The following is a 19,494-nucleotide window of genomic DNA, read 5'->3' on the forward strand; positions in this document are numbered from 1 at the left end:
GTGGAATGATGCGATGATGCGATGCGAATGACCCTGATCCCCCGGGATGGAATCATGCCCTCACGCCCTCAGCTACTTGGCTACCTGCATCTTCTTCTTCCTGACCTAGCCTAGATTCGGCATCCTTCTCTGGCTGGGTGGCGCACGTTCCTATCCGCTTCTCTCTCTCACCATGATGAAATCTATCGGATCTCAGATCGGGCTCCCGTTTCTCTCCCAAGACGAGGATGCGCGTTTACAATTCAGGTCGGGAAAGAATGGTATCAAGCGGTTGGCCGTCCGGGAGGTGAGTCCCGTTGCGAACCCAACAAAACGTTTACCATTACCAGGGTAGGAGACGTACTCTGTCAAAGTCTGTACCCGCTCATCATCTTCCTGTTCGTTGGGCAGGCTATTCCGGTGCACGATGTCGGGTATTGGTCGCAGGTGCGTAGACAATAGATTGGTCCATCAGCCGTCCTAAATTACACTAACGGCTTCCTCTCTTTGCGAAACATAGTACTGGATGCTTTTCGAAAGCTCGGCAGATGTACATTCCTTGATCTCTACAGGAGAAAGTGAGTTCACCAGCGTCCCATCGACACACTCAGTAAAACACGCTCATTATGAGGATCCTCGCTCTTCCGTTGCTAGTCCGAGCGGCTCTGCATCAATGCCCCCGGAACGTCTCTACCCTGATCACAACCCTCTCTTCTCACCTATTCTCTACGGTCCCATCTTCCACCTTCCCTACGGCCGCTTCGAGCTCGATATCTCCGATCCCACTACCGAACAACCTCCGCCGGACCTTGACCAACGCCCGTGGGAAATCCAACCTCTCCACTCCGGACCCAACCAGGGAAGTCCTCAACTGTCTGAGGGTCCTGGGAAGAGTCTTGCCAGTGGTATACGAGGCGGAGACGGAGAACGTCAAGGATCAGGATTATAGAGACGTAGATGGAGATCCCCCTTTCGGGCAAGATCAGGAGGCTGGAGAAGGGGAGGTCGACGACGGAAGGCTAAAGGACCATTTCGCCTGGCACGTCTTGTGGAAGCGACCACTAGGCCCTCGGAATCTAGATCCTCAGATTGATCTGGATTATCCATCAGGACGGGAAGGAGAACTCGCGGTTGGAGATAGGGCTAGGGACGTATCGATGAGTACTCCCTCGGATCCACTCACGCAAGCGGCAGAACAGAGTGAGAGGCGTCGAGACAAGAACGATCGAGATGTCGATGAAGAGGAAGAGGGCGACCGGCAACCAAGCTTGACGGACAAGTTGTTCGGGGTCACCGTGGACTTGCTGTTCTGCGCTGGGTTTACGATCCCTGAGAGTATGAAGGGGGCTGACGGACGGGGTGACAAGATCAACGTGAGCGCCCCTTTGTTTCGTATCGCCGCGCTGCAGCCTCGAAGATGACTTCTGATACTGTCATCTTCGCAGTACGTGATCTGGGAAAAGGGAGTAGGGAGCACCCACGACATCGGGTCTACGACAGAACTCGACCGGAACAAGACGGAAGTCCTTCGTTTCCTCCTCGTGCTCCTTTCGTCGACCATCTACACCGCTCCACACAGCCTCCCACACTCGCTCAACCGGCCACTACAATATCTCACGCACAACCTCGAACGTCGACTCGTTCTCAGTCTACTATGTTCTTGGCTAAATACCAGCCTCTCCAGGGGTGCTCAATCGGCTTGGGGCGAGAACATACCATATAATCATCTCATCACCCGAGCAGGGGAGGATCGAAGGACATTGGTCAGGATGAGCTTGATGGTCCTCCTCGTCGCACTGGATCATTGGAAGGTCGACCGAGAAGAGATCGTCGAAACTCCCGGAATCACAGGGATGGGAATGGGCGTCGGATTCAACTTTGGCATGCCTCCGTCAACGCCGGGAGGGTTGGGGTCGTCGGTCGTAGGCGAGAACGCGCCGAAAAAGGACGAGAACGCCTTTAGGTATTTCTTGTCAAAGTTGGCAAGTCGATTCTCGCTACTCGCCGACCACTACTCTTGCTAATCCACAACGTTTCTGTGTGGCGTTATAGCATCGGAGAGAAGACTTCGATTTCATCCTCACCGGCGTACTCGCCATCCTCAGTGAACATACTGCCGTCAACCAGAACGTCTTGCCAGGAAGCAAGAAGCCGGTCGATTACATCTTGGAGATCTGTACGTATGCGACCTGTATAGGTCTCGGCTTATGGGGATAAACACTGATCTGTTTCTTGCTGTTGCAGTCATGCTTTTCTGGAAGCTGCTCGACCTAAACAAGGTTAGCCCGTAGCCCGGTCGACTCGTAAATCGATACTCCTTGTTAACAGAATCGATCGACACGTCCAGCGCTTTCGGACATACGTTCACGAATCTGGAAAAACGCAAGACATCGTTGGTCATATCCTCTTGTGCTGCTTGGAGATGAAGGATAATCCAGGTAGGGACACCGTCTCAAAAACAGGTCTCGATCGAGGTGAGCTGACGTACGTTTCGCGGATAGCCCACCACGGCCTCCTTCGAATGCTGTCGTACATCTTGCAAGCCATGTCGGCCGATCGAGAGTTTGGTATGGCGCTCAACAAACCGTTGGACATTACAATCCCCGTCAAGTGGAACGTGCAGGGCACGACAGCGGACTTTATGGTCGTCGTAAGTATTTCGGTGCAGGTCTCCTTTCTCGCACTTTGGCTCATCGGAAGGATCTTGCCAGTCCATGTATTCCATCGCGACCACGCCTGGCCTTAATCCTCTGTTCCCGGCGTTGACTGTGACCATCAGCAATGTAGCGCCATACCTGAAAGGTCTCGGCATCCAGGCTTCGACCCGCTTACTCCAGCTTTTCAAAGCATTCTCGGTCCCCAACTTTTTGTTGGCAGATGAAGGTCATCCGAGGCTCGTCTACTACCTGTAAGTTTAAGGGTCCTCGGTCAAAGACACGAGCGGACGCTGGGATGCTCACGATGCTGCATTCGGCAGTCTTGAAACCTTCAACGGCATCATCTTCAATCAGCTTCAAGGTGGGTGCCCGGATCGAGGCAGCTCGTCTCATCAACGATTATTGACGGCATGCTCATTCCCTCAGAAAACCCAAATATCGTCTACGCAATCCTTCGCTCCCATCAGGAGTTCCAAGACCTTGCTACATTCACACTCCTGGGTGGCCTGCGCGACATCCAGAAACGGATGTTGGCCCGAGCAGCGAATCGTAAGCCATCCATGAGCTACAGTTCCGAGATCGGCGGCTGATCATCTACCTTTGCAGAGGCCGCTACCGATCGCAAGGCGGATGGACCCAGAACCTCCCAAGACTCGAGCGTCCTGCCAGAAAAGGCTGGTCTGCTGAGCGAAGAACACCGACGTGACACGATGGATCTCGGTAGTCCAAACCTCGGGACGCTTGCCCCTACAACGAACCACAACGTAACATCTCCCCTCTTCACGCCAGGTGAAGCGGAAGAAGATCCCATGGCCACGGCGGAATCGAACGCGAGCAAACAGACGGCGAACCCAAAGTCGGAAAAAGCCAAGGGAAAGATGAGGGAGCGAAGCGAATCGACGAGCACGTTAGCAATGGACACCGAGTTGCAACGACTTGCAATGAGCGGGATCGGACCGAACGGATACGTCCCTACTCAGGAATGGGTGTCGAGTTGGCAGAAGGGGTATGTCAATGGCCACGATCGCCACTTCATTCATAGGCTGATTGGCGTATACACTGGGTCATAGGTTACCGCTCGATCCGGTCCTGCTGACCATATCGGAACTCCTGCCAAAGGTACAAGAATTACAACCGTCAACAACGCCTGGTCCGAGTCGAAACGTCATCAGCTTTTTGAAGAGCGCCACTTTGGTCGACGTCCTGCCATCACACCCGTCCCATAATCCTCGAAGGTTTCAGGTGAGCAAGGCTCTGACATTGGGATGTTCCTGTCACTGTCGAGTGCTGACCTGTTCAACGCAGTGGAGCGTGGCATCGACGATATGGCTTAGCTCGCTGCTCTGGGGACAGATTTATACGGCTGCACTACAAAACTTCAACAACACCGCGGTGCGCTTGTTCGGGGTCAAGCAGGCTGCTCCAACACGCCGTGAACAGGTACGTCCAGGCGCGATCGCGACTCTATGGCCGATGATTGACTCTACGGCGATACTCGCAGGCCATTCAAAACGTCTCGAACAGGTTGTTATCGTTTGTCAACGGTTATCCCGCGCCAATGACGGGGATACCGAACGGCCGGCCCTCCATGTCAGGCATGTAATTATGATCCATATAGGCCACCTTTTACGATCGTTCTGCTAGGATCTAGTCTGCATACATATCATACCATTTTCCTGATCATATCACTGAGGGAGGCAGCAGCTTGTTGCGATTCAGCCGCTGATCCGGATTGGCCAGGCTCGGACGATGTTGGACGAGAGTGCACAGATTATCGCCGGTGACGCTGCCGTTGTACAACCAGCGAATGAGATTAGCACGATCATGATTCCTGCAGCTACGATCAGGTGGTCTGGTATCCCGGTCAGGCCATGCGGGCGAGTTGGTTTACGAGCTTGATCCGGTATAACTCTTGATGGTCCACAGCATTCTTCGCTTTCACTCTTGAGAGATGTCTTGGGCGGTCCCGGTGCTTCCGCCAGACTCGAGACTTTCTCCCTTGCTCATCATCGAAACCGTCTCGCAAGGCGCTCCATACATTTCCGGAAACTCTGGTCCCATGCCGTCGCAAGCTCTAGTAGCATCCTTGATCACTTGCTGCAACAGTCGCTGGTTGGCTGGATCCCGAATGTCCCGCCAGAGTGAAAGCTGAGGACCGGGATACTGGAACGTTTTGCTGTGGACGAGATCAGAATCGCTTGGGCGCATGATGCCCGGACGACGCGAAGGGTCGATGTCTGTTTTGACATGCCAAGTTAGACTTGCCCAATACGGTGGTAGAACGGGGACGACGGCGTGCTACTTACCGGCTGGAACCACTGAACCGGGATCCCCCTGACACCAATAGTACGGACGGAAGGAGTAGCCGATCCACCCGATCAAGTAAAAGTGCTTGTTGACCCCGTTCTCGTACGCCGCGTTCGCTCGAGCTCTGACCTGCCGATCGACAGCATAGACCTGTCCCGTGGAAAGCTCGCCCGGTTTCACCTCGATGACCAGGACCATGTTTTGAGGTACGGCGTCACGAGCCTTTTGCATCCAGTACATGGCGTAATCGACAAGGCCGCTGAAGAGCGGATGCTCGGTCGAGGTATCGTAAGGATCAGGCTGAAAATTGCAGGAGACGTACTCAGCCTCGCCACGGTGACGAGAAAAGATTCGGATCGACGGCTTTTCAGTTGGTCCCAACCGCCGCATCAGGTCCATGATGTCGTCCCGGAGAAGGTTGTGGTTGTTCAGATAGGGGTATTCGGGACCCTCCATCATCGGGCAGACGTCCTGAAGGGACGGGTCGGACCAGAACGGATGAAGAGCCGAGTCGAGGACTTGTTGAGGGATAGGAGGCGGTTCATTGTCTCCCATGAGAGAGATCTGATCCGATTGAGGGGATGGTGGCGTAAGGTCAGATGATGTCGAAGACATGATGGCGTCTCTAGGTAGGAAGCGGAGATGATATAGAGCGCTTCGTTTCCTACGCAAGGCGGCCTTTTTGTCTTGATGTCGTTCGTAGAGGGCTCTTCCAGCGGGGAGCGGGCGTAGAGGCGTGGAAGAGATCTGTGAACCCGGGTAGGAGGGTTCTGTCAGCGGGAGCCTCTGGGATTGAGGTCGACAAGGATCCTCACCGTGACGGGTCGTGGGGAACGTTCGAGACCTGGCATCGAGTTTTGCAAAGACGATGTTGATGTAAAGGTTTGGAGAAGATAGGTCGAAGGACGTGGAGCGAGGCAGAAGAACGAGTCGTAATGTGCGGGGCGTTTGCACCGGTCGTGAACGTGGCCGGAAGTCGTTAAGAGATAAAGGAGAATGGTTCGAGAGCGAGTCGTATCAGGCGTGATAAGGAAGCCTGAAAAGCGATCAGACGGGGTCGTCAGCTCGAAAGTCTTTCGACGTCAAGGCAAGGCTGACGAGGGGAACATACAAGTTGTCGGTGTCAACGAGAGCTCGTGAGCGGTCGTCTCGGCCTCGGCCAAGAGGGCGAGAGCGAAGAGAGAGAGCCCACACGGCTAGTGTTAAATATGTAGAGATTGCTAGGTCCGGCACTTTGACGAGGCTGATGCTCGACTAGTGATCTTAGTGACTAGAAGGTAGAAAGAGAGAGAGAGAGGAGGATTGTGTACTTGTACTGAACCGAGAGCAGAGGCGAGGATCTCGTAGAGAGGTAGGATACGAGGGATGTCATTACGTAATATCACGTAGCGTGACGTCACGCCGATCACCCTTTGCTTCCGTTCATTCGCGCGCGCGTTTCATCTATTCGACCGACCTTGACGATGATCTGAACATCACATCTCTTCCAGCTCCGTGGCAATACCACCTCGCATTCAACGTCACCGATTCTGTAGCTATCCTGATTCGCTTCTCCCTAGGTCCAATCTCGCTATGGCAAGAGGAAAACCGCGGACCTGGTATGTCCTGCCTTTCAATCGTTGCTTGTAGTCCGACATGTACTGGTACGTGTGTGTAGCATGCGTGTCGATATCTTCGGTGCAGTGGTGAACCTCCTGATTACCCTGATTGGCTACCCGACCTGGCAACAACACAACCTGTCCATAGTCGCCTGTACAACCTTGTGTCCATCGGAACTCCATTGCTCAACGTGTCCTCTGCCGACATCCGAAATTTGGAGGACACAGCTTACCCCGGCCTCGACCTTTGTGTCCCTCCTCGATGAGTCTACCTGTACTTCATAGGTATTACTTCGACTTGGACTGATATGGCGGATCGTTTACATCGGCGGGGGTTCGTAGACCGACAATAGCTTCAAGACGAGCTCGATCTCGATGACGAGGACCCGCAGGAAGTCGAGTCGATACGAAAGACGCCGAGATTTATCAAACAACGCCAGACTAGAGGCGGAGCATTCCAGACGTTCGACTTGGGTTCACAAAGCATCACAAGACAGCAAAAACCGCGGCCGGCGCGGTGGCTCGGGTCGAACCGCACGTTCAACCCGGCCGATCGATTCGTTCCGATACTCGCAGAACTTGGGGGTACGAGTCAATGAGTGTGAGCTAGGGACAATCAATCTGGGGTCGGGACGATCGATGGAGGATATTTTGGGCTCGATTCTATCGTTGCCGTACGTGTGAGATTTTATTAAGCGTATTATACGTTCGTAACGTTTTATGCCATCTGTTGTCTATACATATCTGCTAGCTGTTCGGTCGTGGTAGCCTCCTCGATCCCCTTATCCTCCCTCACAGAGATAAATCTAGGGAAACGCAGTGATACTCCTCGATCCATCCCAAGAAAGCTCGCGGCTGCCGTATACACCGGGCTGCTGGTGATGTCCGCCGCGGCGATTTGCCAGACTTCTTGAGGGTTGAACCAGATGTCTGGAGTGCTTGCTCCACCTGTCTCGCAGTAGCTGTACAGTGGGGTCCGCACGTACACGAAACGCTTTGTTAGCGATTTCCCAGGGGCCGCGTTCCCTTCGAGAGCGGACGTACCTGTACGGCCCGCCTGTTTTGCGGGCCATGTCGGGCTTCCCTGCAGGGGGATACTTATCGAGAAGATTTTTGTAAAAGACATCGGTAAAGCCTTGCAAGTCGCTTCATCAGTGTTGCCCTCGATGAATCAAGTTCACATCGGTGTACCTACCTGCAAGGCATTTACATACTGCTTCGAATGCCCCTGTCTCCGGATTGTAGGCGGCCAATAGAATTGGAGACCACCATCCAGCTTTGCGTCCCAGACCATGCCAGGCACCAATCGGGACCAGATCCAACGTGTCGCCCACGCCTTCCAGATAATCCTTCTTGACTTTGAGCCAGCCTTGGCTTCGGGCGTCAGGTTCGTACGTCGACGGTAGAGGCTTTTTTCGATTGCCTTTCCCTTTAACCTTGTCGTCGGCGTTGCCGAGATCGATATCTTCCTCCTCAGCCTCCTCGTCCTCGCCGGTCAGACCTTCTCCACTCTCTAGTAATTTGACCATTAGCCCTTCGCATTTCTGCGACACCACATGTTCGAAGAAGGCCTGCGAAGCGGTTGACTGGATTAAGGATCTGCTTGACGCTGGTTCTACTTGCGCCTAGACACTCGCCTGCACATCTTCCGGTTTCGTCGAGTCTATTGACTCCACGTGTCCAAATCTTGCGATAGTAGGATCGAGTTCGTTAAAGAACGGTTTGAAAAGGGTCCGCAGTAGATGCCTTCGTATTGAAAACGGCTGACCGAGCAATGGCTGCAGGAGAGAAACCCCGATCGAATCAGCTTGATTCGAGTCAATGTCCCTCGAACACGGCTCAGGCTTACCTCGTCATTCAACAACATCAGATCAAAGGAAAACACCCCGACGATCACCTTGATATCCTCGACCCTGACATCCTTCTTCGCCCGGTTAGAAAGGTCCTGAAAGGTCCGGAAAGCGCCGGTATCCTTGTCCAGCGCGACGACTTCGGCGTCAATCACGAAGGACGTGATGTGCTTGGCGCCCAATAGTCCAAGCATAGTGTCATTGGCTTTCGTGAGGTGCGACGCTTCGGGGAAAGGATTCGATGATCCGGGAAGCAAAGGCCGATTGACCAGCGCGCCCATAAGCGCCAGGATGTCTGGATACTGTAGAGGTAAATCGTCAGTAAGTGTGCAACTCGAAAAGACATGACGACAGACTGACTGACCTTGTCCGTCATATCTTCCAGATGCCTGCGTATAGTACCATGGTTCGGGAAACAGTGAGCGCGAGGAGGAGAGGAGGAGCAAGAGGATGAGGAACAGAGCTCACCGGCTGAACAGCCGTACCCAAACGTTTCGACCGCCCTCAGTCGAGTACACCCATTTGCCGCCCCCGTCGTCGGATCCGCTGGGTCCCGTGGTCCTGACATGGATTTGGACTCTCTGCCCATCCAGCTTCGCTTCAGAAGTAAACGGTAAAGAACCAAGACGAGTATATACTTCGTTCAGCGATCGCGTGATGGAGCCTAGCATGGGGGATAGAGGAATCCCTTTGATGCGAGATGTCTCGTCAGCCTTCACTCATGCGATGTTCTCTCCGTTTGCTGCCTGACTTACCGACAGAAAGCGGAACTCGTTCCTCTAGATCGTCTAATCCGCCGTCCAGCAAGGCAGACAGTATATCATCGTAATTCGGATGACGGACGCTAAGGTAACCGTGTCGATGCGATCAGTAGCGAGACCAGCGTGGCCATAGTACGAGGATACTCACTACACTCTCCTCAGCACGGCCACGCCCTCGATGCATTTCCTCTCAAGCGCCTCCCTCGCTGGGTCTGGTTCGTCCTTTGCCTTGCCTTTGCCTCGTCCAGCTCCCTTAACAGGTATCGGCTTGACGTCGTCGAGTTCGTGCTTTGTTGCGTGTAAAGATTCGGAGAGCTCCTTGTTGTCCTTGGGACGATCGAGAACGAACGCTCGGGCCAGAGATGATAGCAGAGTCTGCGACCCAAACTCAAATCGTTAAGCAAAATACGGCCAAGTATAAAGCCCGGAGGAAGCGGTGGAGAGCGATACGACTTACCAAGCGAACCGCTCCTATGCGAAGATGTCTGACAAGTGTTCTTACGAGATATCTAACCTCTTCCCCCTTCGTTTGGACTAGCAGTCTCTTGACGATGTCACCTTTGGCCTTGGCTGCACCTGCACCTTTGATAGTCGAGATCTTCAACAGTTGTGAATAAAGCACATGCACAGACAACGGAGTGGGTGCCATCAGAGTACGAAGGTTCGACTGACAGGTACAATCGGATTGAGGATCAGTATACTTTACGGATGTCACCCCACGTCACGTACCCACCTTGGCTTCGAAAGCGACGTCCCCGGGATCGCCGTATTTGTCCCAAAGCCGTTTGAGAACGTCTCGTCCGACACCGCTGACCTCTTGAGTTGCCTTGTTCAAGACTTGGCTTCCGATGCCTAGCTCGAGTGGTATATAGGACGGTTTCAGATGATTTGATAATAGGTAGATTGTCGGCAGAAGATCTGCAGGAGAGCGGCGGATGAGGAGCCGAAGGAAGCTGGAGATGTGCATGAACGTTCAGCAGCAGACATCGTCTCAGGCTTTACGTCAAGACAGACTCACTTCGAGATGATCCTAACGATAGCTAGCCGACTCCTTGTACCTCCGACTTGGAGATAAACTCCCACTAACACTTCATAAGGCAATCGACCGGCGGGCCAATGACTAGTGTCGACAGCGTCCGGCCTGAAGAGGAACGGGTCCGTGTCGAAATCGAATGTTGGTAAAGTAATGTTTGCAGCTGTCGCAGAAATTGTTGGCAAAGGCACGACATTATCCCGATCGGATTCTCCACCCTTGAACAGGTCGTGCGTACGCCGCGGTTTCGAAGGCGAAGGATTCAGCGGCGCCGTGAGCTGGAGTAACTTGCTGGGTGTGCCAGGCGCCGATGTACTCCTACTGGAGGGTGGTGGAGTGGATAATCGGGGTTTCCTTCTCAAAGATATGTCTTTGTTGGTTGAGACTCCTCCGGACGGCTCAGGAGATGAAGATGCCTTGCGTTTCTTGCTCGAAGGCGTGGTGACGGCCCCGAGATCCGAGTCTGAATCGTCTACTTCGATGATGTTGTGATTCAGTCCTACGGGCTTTGCGACTGTCGCTTCCTGTGAGCTGACCTCAGGTGAACTGAGACGCGTCGTTGGCAAGAGACCGTTGGGAATGAGCTCGCTCGGTCCAGCTGCCGAAGGGAGCTTAGTCGGGAGACAGCTTTGGCCGACGACATCGTCGTCGGAAGAGTCGTCAATGCTGATGATCCCTTGATCTAGGCTCGATGCACCCCGCTCTCCCTTGCGGGTCTTCAGCTTGGATCCGGATACGATCGTTTCCGGACCCTTGAAAAAGGAGCTCAGACTGAGCTGCTGATGTCCGGCAGGGCGTTGTTTGCCGGACTTGGATTTGCCGATGGGCGACGATGGAGGTCCTTTTCCTTTGCCTTTAGGAGCTGTAGATGACCCAGTCATACCGTTCTCCTCCATGACAGATAGTTCGAGATGTCTCTTGACCCGAAGCAGGAGATCTACAGATTCTGGCCAAAGGTAAAGCCAGTATCAACCATCTAAACAGAAGCGTAGTCAGATTTCTCGGCTTGGTCCAAACTCACCCGTTGAATCGAGACGACAAGTGCCCAGAATCTCCTCCCGATCGATCGCGGCTCCTCAAACGGCTCAAAGCTTTCCTCGTATGTAGACGCGATAACTCAAAGTCTAAAGATGATCGATGGCCTAGACTGCCCCAGCGTTGGCAGAAGTGATGAAAGGCCGATTACCATGTTGTTATTCTGAATCGATCTCTCGATTCTACTCGTACTCTAGGGCGACATGACGAATCGTGATGATGTTCGGAAGCAAATGCAATGAGTGAGTGAGTGAATGAGCGACTGCCTTGGCGGTTCGGCTCACTAACGATCGATGATATCGCTACAGCAATGGCCGAGTAGCTACGACTGTACAGTATACAAGATCGTGATAACGAGATCTCTTACTCCTACATTGCACCGAGCTTGAAACCTCAAACTCTCTCACACCTCTTCGTCGAACTACGGGCTACTCGCGCCACTCGTGTCAGGCAAGCACCCGCATTCAAGTAGAACTCGATCACGCACAAACAATGGATCACGGCTCGAATGGCGGCATGAAGCACGGGCATGGAGGGATGGAAGACGGAGGGATGGATCATTCTATGCCTATGAAGTGTTCGGTGAGTTTGTGCTGTAGGTTCCGAACACGAGGGACGATCGCCTGATTGGGCGTCCTTTGAGATTCACAGATGAACATGCTCTGGAACTCTCAGATCAGTGGCACATGCGTCGTATTCGAACGTTGGAGTATACAAACTTGGTGGGGGATGGTTGTTTCATGGTATGTCTAGGTACGCTGGAAGAGTGATGCTGAATTGACGACTGACGCTCTATTCGACATGATGGGCTCTCTCCATCTAGTGCCGCTGTGACATTCCTCTCGTTCCTATACCTGCACCTCCTGCACGTTGCACAACAGCAAGACAAGCGAACGGCTATTCAGCTCTATCTCGGCCAGAGACCGGAGACTTCCCTCTTGATCAGGACCTCGGTACCAGCTCTCAATGCCGATCGAGACCACGACGGCTCGCAAGCCATCAGCCGATCGGAAAGTCCTTTGCCAGGTGGACGGAGCGGTAATCTCGGAATGTGAGTTGATCTACAGGACTGAAGCAGGATTCAATTCGGCTGATGATCTTGGTATTGCTCTCCCGTGCAGTCAGAAATTACCATCCTCGATCAGGCTCTTCAGGGCGATCCTATACGCGACTACCATGGCTCTCTCATTCTTTGTAAGTACCGCGGCGGAGAGGCTAGCGGGCTCGCCTGCAGGTGAGGTCTTGCTAACCGAGACCGCACTGTATCGTTGATAAACAGCTTATGCTTGTTGCGATGACGTATAACGTGAGTTCTCACAAGACTCCTGAAAGATCGAGCGTGAGCTGACATATCTACGACCTGCCGCTGGGGTTGATAGACGTACCTCTTCTTCTCGATCATCCTGGGCGGCTTCATTGGCCATTGGACGTACGAGAGCGAGATGAACGTCGGGTGAGCTTGATTGATTTTCTCTCATGGTCTTCCGCTGACATTTCCTTGTGCATCAACAGGGCGGTGATGAATGGCCAGCAGGTCAAAGGGTACGCTTGTCATTGAAAGATGGCGCAGATTGACGTTTGTAATGCAAGTGTATCACGGTCATACGAAGCGTTGGGCAAAGAGCTCAAAGTCCGAGAAGTACACCATCTTGGCCGTCGTTTAAACGCATGCCGATCATGTCACGATCATTCTCGCGGAGTGAAGTATGTCTCGGCAAGCGTCGATGGTCTGAATGTGAATTCGGCCACGTGATAACGCAGATGAGACCCAGAAGTCGGACGCCACCGTCGACGAGTATGTATCAACCCGGTCATCATCTCCTCAGAAGGACTACGGGGGGTCAACATGCATATTACCGCAAAAAGGCTAAAATCTTCGGGTGGCCAATCACGACTGTCTCGTCCTTGAGCCTGGATGAGTGGGTAGGCAAGGGTATCAGCGAATGCTCTGACGAACGCTCATCGGTCCCTGCTGGGACATGGAACATTTGCAGAACGAGGACCGCAATAAAAGCGGAACGGGAGACCCCGCTTCGAGGCCGACGGTAGCCATTCCTCCTCGACTGAGTCTGATTTGCCGACGTCCGCCGTTCTTATAAGGGCTAGCTTTCGGTAATGAGCTCTGGAGCCGGCAGGTCTTCAGAATATTCAGCAAGCGGACGCTGATCAGGTTGCTGGATAAAATTGTTCCAGAAGGTCTGAAACTTTCGCGCGCAACATTAAACCTCGAGAAGGTGACTCCTTGCTCCTTGCGACCCTTTCATCATGAAGCAAAGCCATGATCGCCATGAATCATTCAGCCACAGGGCGAGGGGTCGCGCGTGATATTCGAACGAGCGGCGCTGGAATGACTGAGTGGCTATAATGATGGTTATGTTTGCGATTGGGAGATTGATATAAGAGGGCAGAGCAGGGTGGGCAGCAAGGTCGACGATTCAGGCATCAAAGAGACTTCACCACGACAGGCGCAAAATACACATTCGGCAGCGAATAAACGGTTGAAATATAATAAAAAGAAGTGTCAATGTTCTGGAAGGGCAACGGCCACAGCTCTCCAAAAGTCGAATGTCCAGAGTCCGAGTCGAACGCGCGAGCATTGGGCTTCACTCGACCGCTTTGATGATGCCGTCCCGAATATCATCTGCGCGCCTCCGTGTTCCCTTCCGCTATCGCGCGGTGTCGTGGCGAAATGCTGTAAAGCGGTACAACAAAGGCGACATCGCGCAAGAGGAATATGGCTTACAGGTTGTTGTTATCCGAGAATCGCATGCAAGGTCTTGACATCCCTCCGGCTTTATCCAGATACTGATATGGCAGGAAATCCCTCCGGTCTCAACTCGGGCTGGCTGGCAGAGATCGAGTACAGCATGATGAGGCTCGTATGTATGTGCAACACGGACGGCAGTTGTGATTGCTGACAAGTATGTGCAAGAGACTCGGCCATTATGGGCTCGTACAGGAAGGCTATCAATCAACCTGGGGACGCGTCCTTTTCCGGCAACATCGCCTCCTCGCAGATCCTGGATCTGGAGACTTCCTTTGCAGCGCGTAAATGGCGGATCGTCTTGATGGCCGGTTGGACCGCCTGACGTGCTTTGTTCTACTGATAACGCAGCGGAACAGTGCTTTGGCCGAGTATGGATTCACGAAGAACAGGTCGACGGTTTTTCTCGACGCTGTGTTACGGAGGCAACCGGACAACATCTGCGCGATAATGGGTTACGTCGGGAGCGAACACATGCGCCTGCCAATGGTACTGGATGCATACTACAGGTATGTGTCATGCAATAGGCAGCTTACTGAACCTTACTGACAAATCGACAAACCTATCCGCTTCCTCTATAGAGACCTTGATCCTACTCAGATTCACCACTCCCGAAAGCAGTGTGAACCTCAGCGGTCAGAACATTGGTACCAATTAGTGGGAGCTATGATCATGGATAGAAGGGCCTCTAGTTCTACTGGTATCTTGGACTATCTTATCCTGATTCGCTTGTACGACCGGTTCTTCAAATGCCCTTTCACGTAGATTTTGTCGTCTGTCAACTTGCGAAATCGTCCTCTCGCCCTCTCGACTAGCGCGACGACAAGTTGATCACGATGACCGAAGTGATATGATCTCGGATGCTTTCGATGTCTCATACATGCCGTAAGCGTGACGTGTCATTACAGTCACGTGATGCTGTATGCCTCCATGGGCGGGTGACTCGGCCAGCACCGATCGAGCTCTCGCCTCTCTCGCCATCGATCGACTAAACAGCTCAGTACTAGTACGTCTTCTTGCTTCTCTTCGACTCGAAACACCTTTGATTCTTTGACCTTTAATGCCCTTTCAGCCTTTCAAAGTCGTTAGAGAACCTTGATCTCGAAAAAAGTCGGCGAACCAGACAATCGGACAGGGTTCCGAAGAGACACGCAAGCACTTCCATAACAACCTCCTCGGGCCGTTGCCACGAACGAGCATTTCCTCTCTTCCAATCTCGCTCTTCGACCTGAATCAAGCATGGCCACGACATTGAAAGCGTTTCAACAAGAAATTTCCTCGATTTCTGATCAGAAAAAGGCGGAACACCTTCGAGACCTCAGACAGGCTCAACAGCAAGCCGTTCACGGTCATGGGCATGGCAAGTCTACCTCGTCGACAGGGACGAACAAGATAAGCGGAGCTGCTGTCAAGCCGAAGACAGTCAAGGACAAGGAAAAGGAAAAGGTGGGAAAGGCGGAAGAGGTGAAGGCTATACCTGGCGATGTCAAGGAGAAGAAGGATGGGGAAGAGGAAGACGCGGTCATGGACGTTCCGGATGTCTCGATCGAGGTGAGCAACTACACTTTTCGGTATTGGTTCTCTCCGGTATCCTGATCAACAGCTTATCGTGTCTTGTAAATGCTTCTACAGGACCTCTTGCACGATACCTCCTCTCCGACTTCCACTGATCCCGACCCGCTCCAAGCAAAGCTAGGCAGTCTCCTCGTGATGCAACACGGCGAGCTCATTCTTTCGCTCGGTCACCGACCGTCAGCAAACGCTCTGTTCGGCCCTGAATCAGGAGCTGCGGGCAACGGACCTCCTCATCCGTCCACCGAACCTGGGTCAGGGTCACCTACAAAGTCGAAATCCTCGGCGGCCTTGAACGTAGACTCGGCGGGATGGATAGGCAGGCCGGTAGACAAAGATTCGTTGGAAAGGATGCTCAGCCGACTCCGAAGCATAGCCGAAAAGTTTCAGGCGGTACTCACCCAGCTCTACATACACCACGAGGACGACCCGCCCGTCCCTACCATCAGCACCCCCTCCAATTCCCCTACGACGACCAGTACCAACATGTCCCGCCAGGCGAAGGGTCCTTATGGATCGTGGATGATCCGTATCAAGCCTGCTCGGGCGGAAGAGATCATCGAGGTCAGGTGTGCGGTGGTGGGGAATGTAGATTCGGGCAAGAGTACTTTGACGGGTGTCCTGACCCGGGGTGGATTGGACGATGGGCGAGGAAAGGTGAGTTTAGACAATGCAAGGCGGTCGAGGCGTATGATTTCATGAAGCTGATTAACAGATGTTTGCGGGTAGACCCGAGTGGCGTTGTTCAGGCACAAGCACGAATTGGAGACCGGTCGAACCAGCTCGGTCGGACTTGAAGTGAGCCATATCCCAACGTTCGTCTTTTTCGCAAAGACGCCCAAACTGACTTTTAGCCATCGTTCTCCCTTGCAAGATCCTCGGTTTCTCGCCTCAATGCGATCCTGTTGTCCCGACTGGACACGCAGCTGCCAACCTCGATGCCTCGACGACCGGATCGACGGTCGCGAAAAGGGAGAAGATCGCCTGGGACGAAGTGTGTAGCAAGGCTGCCAAGGTGGTCAGCTTTATCGATCTGGCTGGACATGAGCGGTAAGCCAGGACAACGTCTGGTCTTGTGTGGGCTGTAGGCATAGCGAGTCAAGCTGATATGTCGGGTCGACAGGTACCTCAAGACGACGTTGTTCGGGTTGACAGGATGTTCGCCCGATTACGTCTGTCTCATCATAGGTGGGAATGCGGGTCTGATCGGGATGAGCAAAGTACGTCATCGAAATTGTTGAGCGCTGTGGAAGATCCACTTACTTGACCACACGCCGGAACAGGAACATTTGGGGGTATCATTGGCGCTCCAAGTCCCGATTATCGTGAGTTATTGGTCTGAGACGTCTTCGCAAGATCCGAAGCTGATGATCATCTCGCATCGAACAGATCTGTGTGACAAAGGTAGGCAGGACCCAATTTGACCTCCGTGCCACCAGCTGATCGTCAATATCACGCAGATCGATATGACCCCAGCGCATGTTTTGGAGCAGACGGTGAAGCAGCTCGTCAAGGTTTTGAAGAGTCCCGGTTGCAGGTGAGTTCGTTTGGCGTCTTCCCTGTGCAAGATACATTCACTGACATATGCCGCACCGCTCGCAGAAAGATACCAGTATTTGTCGAGTCGATGGAACAGGCGGTGAATTGTGCATCGTATTTGCACTCTGAGCGGTAAGTCTCTCTTCAAGCCCTGGACAACTCAAGAAAGGCTGACATCCGGTCTTCGCCTGCTCTTGCAGGATAACACCGATCTTTATGATGTCCAACGTCACTGGAGCGGGTCTTCCCCAGCTCAAGACGCTTCTCAATTGCCTGCCTACGAGTCAGGGAGGGTCCAAGTACCTCACAGACGCGCCACTCGAGTTCAGCATCTCGGATGTGTTTAGCGTGCCGTTCGCTGGAAGCGTGGCCGTGAGTGTAGTAATCTTGCGTGGTGATATGGGGGTGCTAGGCTGACCGAGACCGCCAACCACAGTCCGGTATTGTCGTTTCTGGAAAGGTCAAAGGTGAGTCGCTGCGGTCCTCCGCACATCAGCGGCCCTTGCTGATTTTCATGAACCTAATCGGCAGTCGGCGACAATGTCCTTCTCGGGCCGGATAGCCTGGGACAATTCATACCGACCAGCATCAAGTCAATACAGAAGAAACGAGTCGACGTCGAGACGGCGGAGGCGGGGCAGAGTGTTTCGTGAGTCGTCTGATAGAAAACCCTTCGACCTGTCTCGATCCGCCCTGACCGCTGCGCCTCTATAGCTTTGCATTAAAGAAGGTCAGGCGTTCCCAGCTTCGAAAGGGCATGGTGATACTGGCCAAGCAAGAGCCGCCGCCCAAAGCCATCCGCCGGTTCGAAGCTCAGATGCTCGTCCTCTACCACAACACGACAATACAGCCTCGTTACCAGGCCATGTGCCATATCAACTCGGTTCGACAGACCGTGAGGATCGTCTCGATAGACCATCCGACCGGAGTCCTTCGAACGGGTGATCGGGCCAAGGTGATCTTCGAATTCATCCAGGCTCCCGAATATATCAGTGCGGGGGCCAAGGTTTTGGTCAGGGAGGCTAGGTGTCGATTGCTGGGTGTGGTGACTGATGTGACTAGGTGAATAGCGAGGCGGACGTCAGATGTAATTACAGCAGTGTCAAGCAAGTTTGTATCATAAGCCAAAAGCGCTCTATAAAACTCGTTGTAACTTCACCGACAAAGCTTAGATGAATGGACCTATAGCATGCCATAAGATGTCGCTCATATGCTCGACAAACTGGGGCCCATGGGCACAGGAGATCACGTCTGATCTTGTGAAAGTGCATGTCTAGGTGTGTGTCCTGCGGAAAGCGGCAAACACATTAGCCAATCAAATGAAACACGAGTCACGTGACCCCTACTTAAAGATCGCGCAAAGGTGCGTTGTGCACTCCACCACGTACGTATATTCGACTCGCAACTCGCATCACGATCATCAATCACCCTCGCACCCTCGCCTTTCTCTTTTTCCTCATCACTCGTTTATCGATCTATCTGGCTACATCTTTTTTGATGCAATGTCTGTGTGATGCGAGCCCCCCTTAAGGATGGGACGGGTTTATTAGGTGTTCCTCCGAAACCCATGGAAGAGAAGACCCTATTTGCCTGGCTGGCGTCGTTTACCTGTGATAAGTTTGGGCACCCGGGGGCTGGTTTGAATTGGCAAAAGCTTTGGGGCGAAAGCGATCATTTGGGCACAGCTATTATTTGGGAGACGGCTATGATTTGGGCGACGGCTATCATTTGGGCGAAGGCTATAAATTCGGGGTGGATTCGTCGAATTCGCGTGTTTGTATGCTCACGTCGCTTTCACCGTCGCAAGTGTTCGGTCGTAAGTGCCCGGTCGCACTCCCCCTTTCTATACGCTTACATCTGCTTTGGTCCATGTGCTTGATAGCATCTCTCCTTGGTCTTCGTTTTTGGTTCTTCGCTGCGGATAGCTTGTGAGTAAGCCGTGTTTCCGTTCTCCAACACGGCACTTTCCCGGGGGAAACGCTGCCATTTTTTTTCCCGATCAATGGACGTGACCGCTTACGTCTGCTTTGGTCCGTGTGCTCGATAGCTCTTACCATCTACACATAGAATGACTCTTGTAAGTCTCCAGCCCCGGTTTACAAGAGCGAAAGAGTCGTCTTTTGTCCGAACACAGGGGAGATGCTGCCGGACGCCGCCACAACCCGGAAGGGAATAGGTTGGGCGTGGGCTGAGTGGTAGAGATCGTCCACCCGGTTGTCACTGTCCGTATCGCCCGGACCTCGTTCGATCAGTGCCCCGTTGTCCCGCTCGACCAAGGAGATCTACCCGTCCCTCGAGGTGCCGATCAGGTGGATCTCGTCGAGATCTTGCCCGAAACTTTATCTCAACCGCCTTCCAGCCCTGCAGTCGCCCTCGGCTCTTGATGGCCGATGATGTCC

General features: G+C 53.2%; 7 protein-coding genes across 7 annotated transcripts; 5 read left to right on the forward strand and 2 right to left on the reverse strand.

Annotated features, from left to right (window-relative positions):
* The first annotated feature begins 89 nt into the window (after positions 1 to 89).
* HD553DRAFT_91816 (high-temperature-induced dauer-formation protein-domain-containing protein) lies at positions 90 to 4,407 on the forward strand. The gene is made up of 16 exons (XM_046184592.1): positions 90 to 286; positions 391 to 426; positions 500 to 557; positions 634 to 1,352; positions 1,425 to 1,961; positions 2,032 to 2,155; positions 2,224 to 2,258; positions 2,327 to 2,417; positions 2,481 to 2,629; positions 2,691 to 2,887; positions 2,957 to 2,997; positions 3,063 to 3,185; positions 3,243 to 3,642; positions 3,707 to 3,878; positions 3,942 to 4,076; positions 4,138 to 4,407. The coding sequence occupies exons 1-16, from the start codon at positions 173 to 175 to the stop codon at positions 4,237 to 4,239; spliced, it is 3,033 nt and encodes a 1,010-aa protein (XP_046039470.1). The 5' UTR covers positions 90 to 172; the 3' UTR covers positions 4,240 to 4,407.
* A 20-nt stretch (positions 4,408 to 4,427) lies between these two features.
* HD553DRAFT_91829 (uncharacterized protein) lies at positions 4,428 to 5,877 on the reverse strand. The gene is made up of 3 exons (XM_046184593.1): positions 5,759 to 5,877; positions 4,943 to 5,690; positions 4,428 to 4,873 (listed from the first exon to the last, which is right to left on the reverse strand). Exons 1-3 carry the CDS (start codon positions 5,792 to 5,794, stop codon positions 4,575 to 4,577), a joined length of 1,083 nt encoding a protein of 360 aa, XP_046039471.1. The 5' UTR covers positions 5,795 to 5,877; the 3' UTR covers positions 4,428 to 4,574.
* A 1,337-nt stretch (positions 5,878 to 7,214) lies between these two features.
* HD553DRAFT_303961 (uncharacterized protein) lies at positions 7,215 to 11,523 on the reverse strand. Its single transcript, XM_046178951.1, has 14 exons — positions 11,505 to 11,523; positions 11,207 to 11,402; positions 10,171 to 11,131; positions 9,886 to 10,105; positions 9,610 to 9,819; positions 9,301 to 9,527; positions 9,147 to 9,235; positions 8,860 to 9,079; positions 8,756 to 8,780; positions 8,391 to 8,693; positions 8,179 to 8,319; positions 7,737 to 8,112; positions 7,586 to 7,676; positions 7,215 to 7,503 (listed from the first exon to the last, which is right to left on the reverse strand). The coding sequence occupies exons 3-14, from the start codon at positions 11,079 to 11,081 to the stop codon at positions 7,260 to 7,262; spliced, it is 3,057 nt and encodes a 1,018-aa protein (XP_046039472.1). The 5' UTR covers positions 11,082 to 11,131; positions 11,207 to 11,402; positions 11,505 to 11,523; the 3' UTR covers positions 7,215 to 7,259.
* A 189-nt stretch (positions 11,524 to 11,712) lies between these two features.
* On the forward strand, positions 11,713 to 12,778 carry HD553DRAFT_338753 (Ctr copper transporter family-domain-containing protein; the record flags this gene model as incomplete). The annotated part of the gene is made up of 7 exons (XM_046182371.1): positions 11,713 to 11,802; positions 11,872 to 11,963; positions 12,044 to 12,271; positions 12,342 to 12,414; positions 12,500 to 12,526; positions 12,600 to 12,673; positions 12,733 to 12,778. The coding sequence occupies 7 exons, from the start codon at positions 11,713 to 11,715 to the stop codon at positions 12,776 to 12,778; spliced, it is 630 nt and encodes a 209-aa protein (XP_046039473.1).
* A 1,252-nt stretch (positions 12,779 to 14,030) lies between these two features.
* Positions 14,031 to 14,749, forward strand: HD553DRAFT_333359 (uncharacterized protein; the record flags this gene model as incomplete). Its single annotated transcript, XM_046182102.1, has 3 exons — positions 14,031 to 14,099; positions 14,336 to 14,493; positions 14,566 to 14,749. 3 exons carry the CDS (start codon positions 14,031 to 14,033, stop codon positions 14,747 to 14,749), a joined length of 411 nt encoding a protein of 136 aa, XP_046039474.1.
* Positions 14,750 to 15,016: 267 nt separating this feature from the next.
* Positions 15,017 to 18,318, forward strand: HD553DRAFT_303966 (putative GTP-binding protein 1). Its single transcript, XM_046178952.1, has 13 exons — positions 15,017 to 15,535; positions 15,617 to 16,213; positions 16,286 to 16,354; positions 16,431 to 16,606; positions 16,680 to 16,776; positions 16,840 to 16,881; positions 16,946 to 16,960; positions 17,017 to 17,093; positions 17,159 to 17,227; positions 17,296 to 17,467; positions 17,532 to 17,562; positions 17,627 to 17,744; positions 17,810 to 18,318. Exons 1-13 carry the CDS (start codon positions 15,224 to 15,226, stop codon positions 18,159 to 18,161), a joined length of 2,127 nt encoding a protein of 708 aa, XP_046039475.1. The 5' UTR covers positions 15,017 to 15,223; the 3' UTR covers positions 18,162 to 18,318.
* A 191-nt stretch (positions 18,319 to 18,509) lies between these two features.
* HD553DRAFT_92001 (uncharacterized protein) lies at positions 18,510 to 19,237 on the forward strand. The gene is made up of 3 exons (XM_046184594.1): positions 18,510 to 18,911; positions 18,978 to 19,023; positions 19,143 to 19,237. Exons 1-3 carry the CDS (start codon positions 18,609 to 18,611, stop codon positions 19,160 to 19,162), a joined length of 369 nt encoding a protein of 122 aa, XP_046039476.1. The 5' UTR covers positions 18,510 to 18,608; the 3' UTR covers positions 19,163 to 19,237.
* The last annotated feature ends 257 nt before the right edge of the window (positions 19,238 to 19,494 follow it).

The sequence above is a fragment of the Filobasidium floriforme genome (genome assembly GCF_021052385.1).
Source record: "Filobasidium floriforme strain CBS 6241 chromosome Unknown HD553scaffold_2, whole genome shotgun sequence".
Taxonomy (NCBI): domain Eukaryota; kingdom Fungi; phylum Basidiomycota; class Tremellomycetes; order Filobasidiales; family Filobasidiaceae; genus Filobasidium; species Filobasidium floriforme.

What these genes read in the sequence shown, in the direction of transcription:
- HD553DRAFT_91816 (XM_046184592.1), top strand. Translation starts at nt 173, where the DNA reads ATGATGAAATCTATCGGATCTCAGATCGGGCTCCCGTTTCTCTCCCAA. An exon ending in GGAGATGAAGGATAATCCAG is followed by an intron (nt 2,418 to 2,480) that starts GTAGGGACACCG and finishes TTTCGCGGATAG; the next exon opens with CCCACCACGGCCTCCTTCGA. An exon ending in CAGCGGACTTTATGGTCGTC is followed by an intron (nt 2,630 to 2,690) that starts GTAAGTATTTCG and finishes GGATCTTGCCAG; the next exon opens with TCCATGTATTCCATCGCGAC.
- HD553DRAFT_91829 (XM_046184593.1), bottom strand. Translation starts at nt 5,794, where the DNA reads ATGCCAGGTCTCGAACGTTCCCCACGACCCGTCACG. An exon ending in GTTCCCCACGACCCGTCACG is followed by an intron (nt 5,691 to 5,758) that starts GTGAGGATCCTT and finishes CCGGGTTCACAG; the next exon opens with ATCTCTTCCACGCCTCTACG. An exon ending in CGGTTCAGTGGTTCCAGCCG is followed by an intron (nt 4,874 to 4,942) that starts GTAAGTAGCACG and finishes ATGTCAAAACAG; the next exon opens with ACATCGACCCTTCGCGTCGT.
- HD553DRAFT_303961 (XM_046178951.1), bottom strand. Translation starts at nt 11,081, where the DNA reads ATGGAGGAGAACGGTATGACTGGGTCATCTACAGCTCCTAAAGGCAAA. An exon ending in ATCGTTAGGATCATCTCGAA is followed by an intron (nt 10,106 to 10,170) that starts GTGAGTCTGTCT and finishes GCACATCTCCAG; the next exon opens with CTTCCTTCGGCTCCTCATCC. An exon ending in ACGTCGCTTTCGAAGCCAAG is followed by an intron (nt 9,820 to 9,885) that starts GTGGGTACGTGA and finishes TGTACCTGTCAG; the next exon opens with TCGAACCTTCGTACTCTGAT.
- HD553DRAFT_303966 (XM_046178952.1), top strand. Translation starts at nt 15,224, where the DNA reads ATGGCCACGACATTGAAAGCGTTTCAACAAGAAATTTCCTCGATTTCT. An exon ending in TGGACGATGGGCGAGGAAAG is followed by an intron (nt 16,214 to 16,285) that starts GTGAGTTTAGAC and finishes GTTTGCGGGTAG; the next exon opens with ACCCGAGTGGCGTTGTTCAG. An exon ending in GATCTGGCTGGACATGAGCG is followed by an intron (nt 16,607 to 16,679) that starts GTAAGCCAGGAC and finishes TCGGGTCGACAG; the next exon opens with GTACCTCAAGACGACGTTGT.
- HD553DRAFT_92001 (XM_046184594.1), top strand. Translation starts at nt 18,609, where the DNA reads ATGCGAGCCCCCCTTAAGGATGGGACGGGTTTATTAGGTGTTCCTCCG. An exon ending in ACCGTCGCAAGTGTTCGGTC is followed by an intron (nt 18,912 to 18,977) that starts GTAAGTGCCCGG and finishes TGTGCTTGATAG; the next exon opens with CATCTCTCCTTGGTCTTCGT. An exon ending in TTCTTCGCTGCGGATAGCTT is followed by an intron (nt 19,024 to 19,142) that starts GTGAGTAAGCCG and finishes TGTGCTCGATAG; the next exon opens with CTCTTACCATCTACACATAG.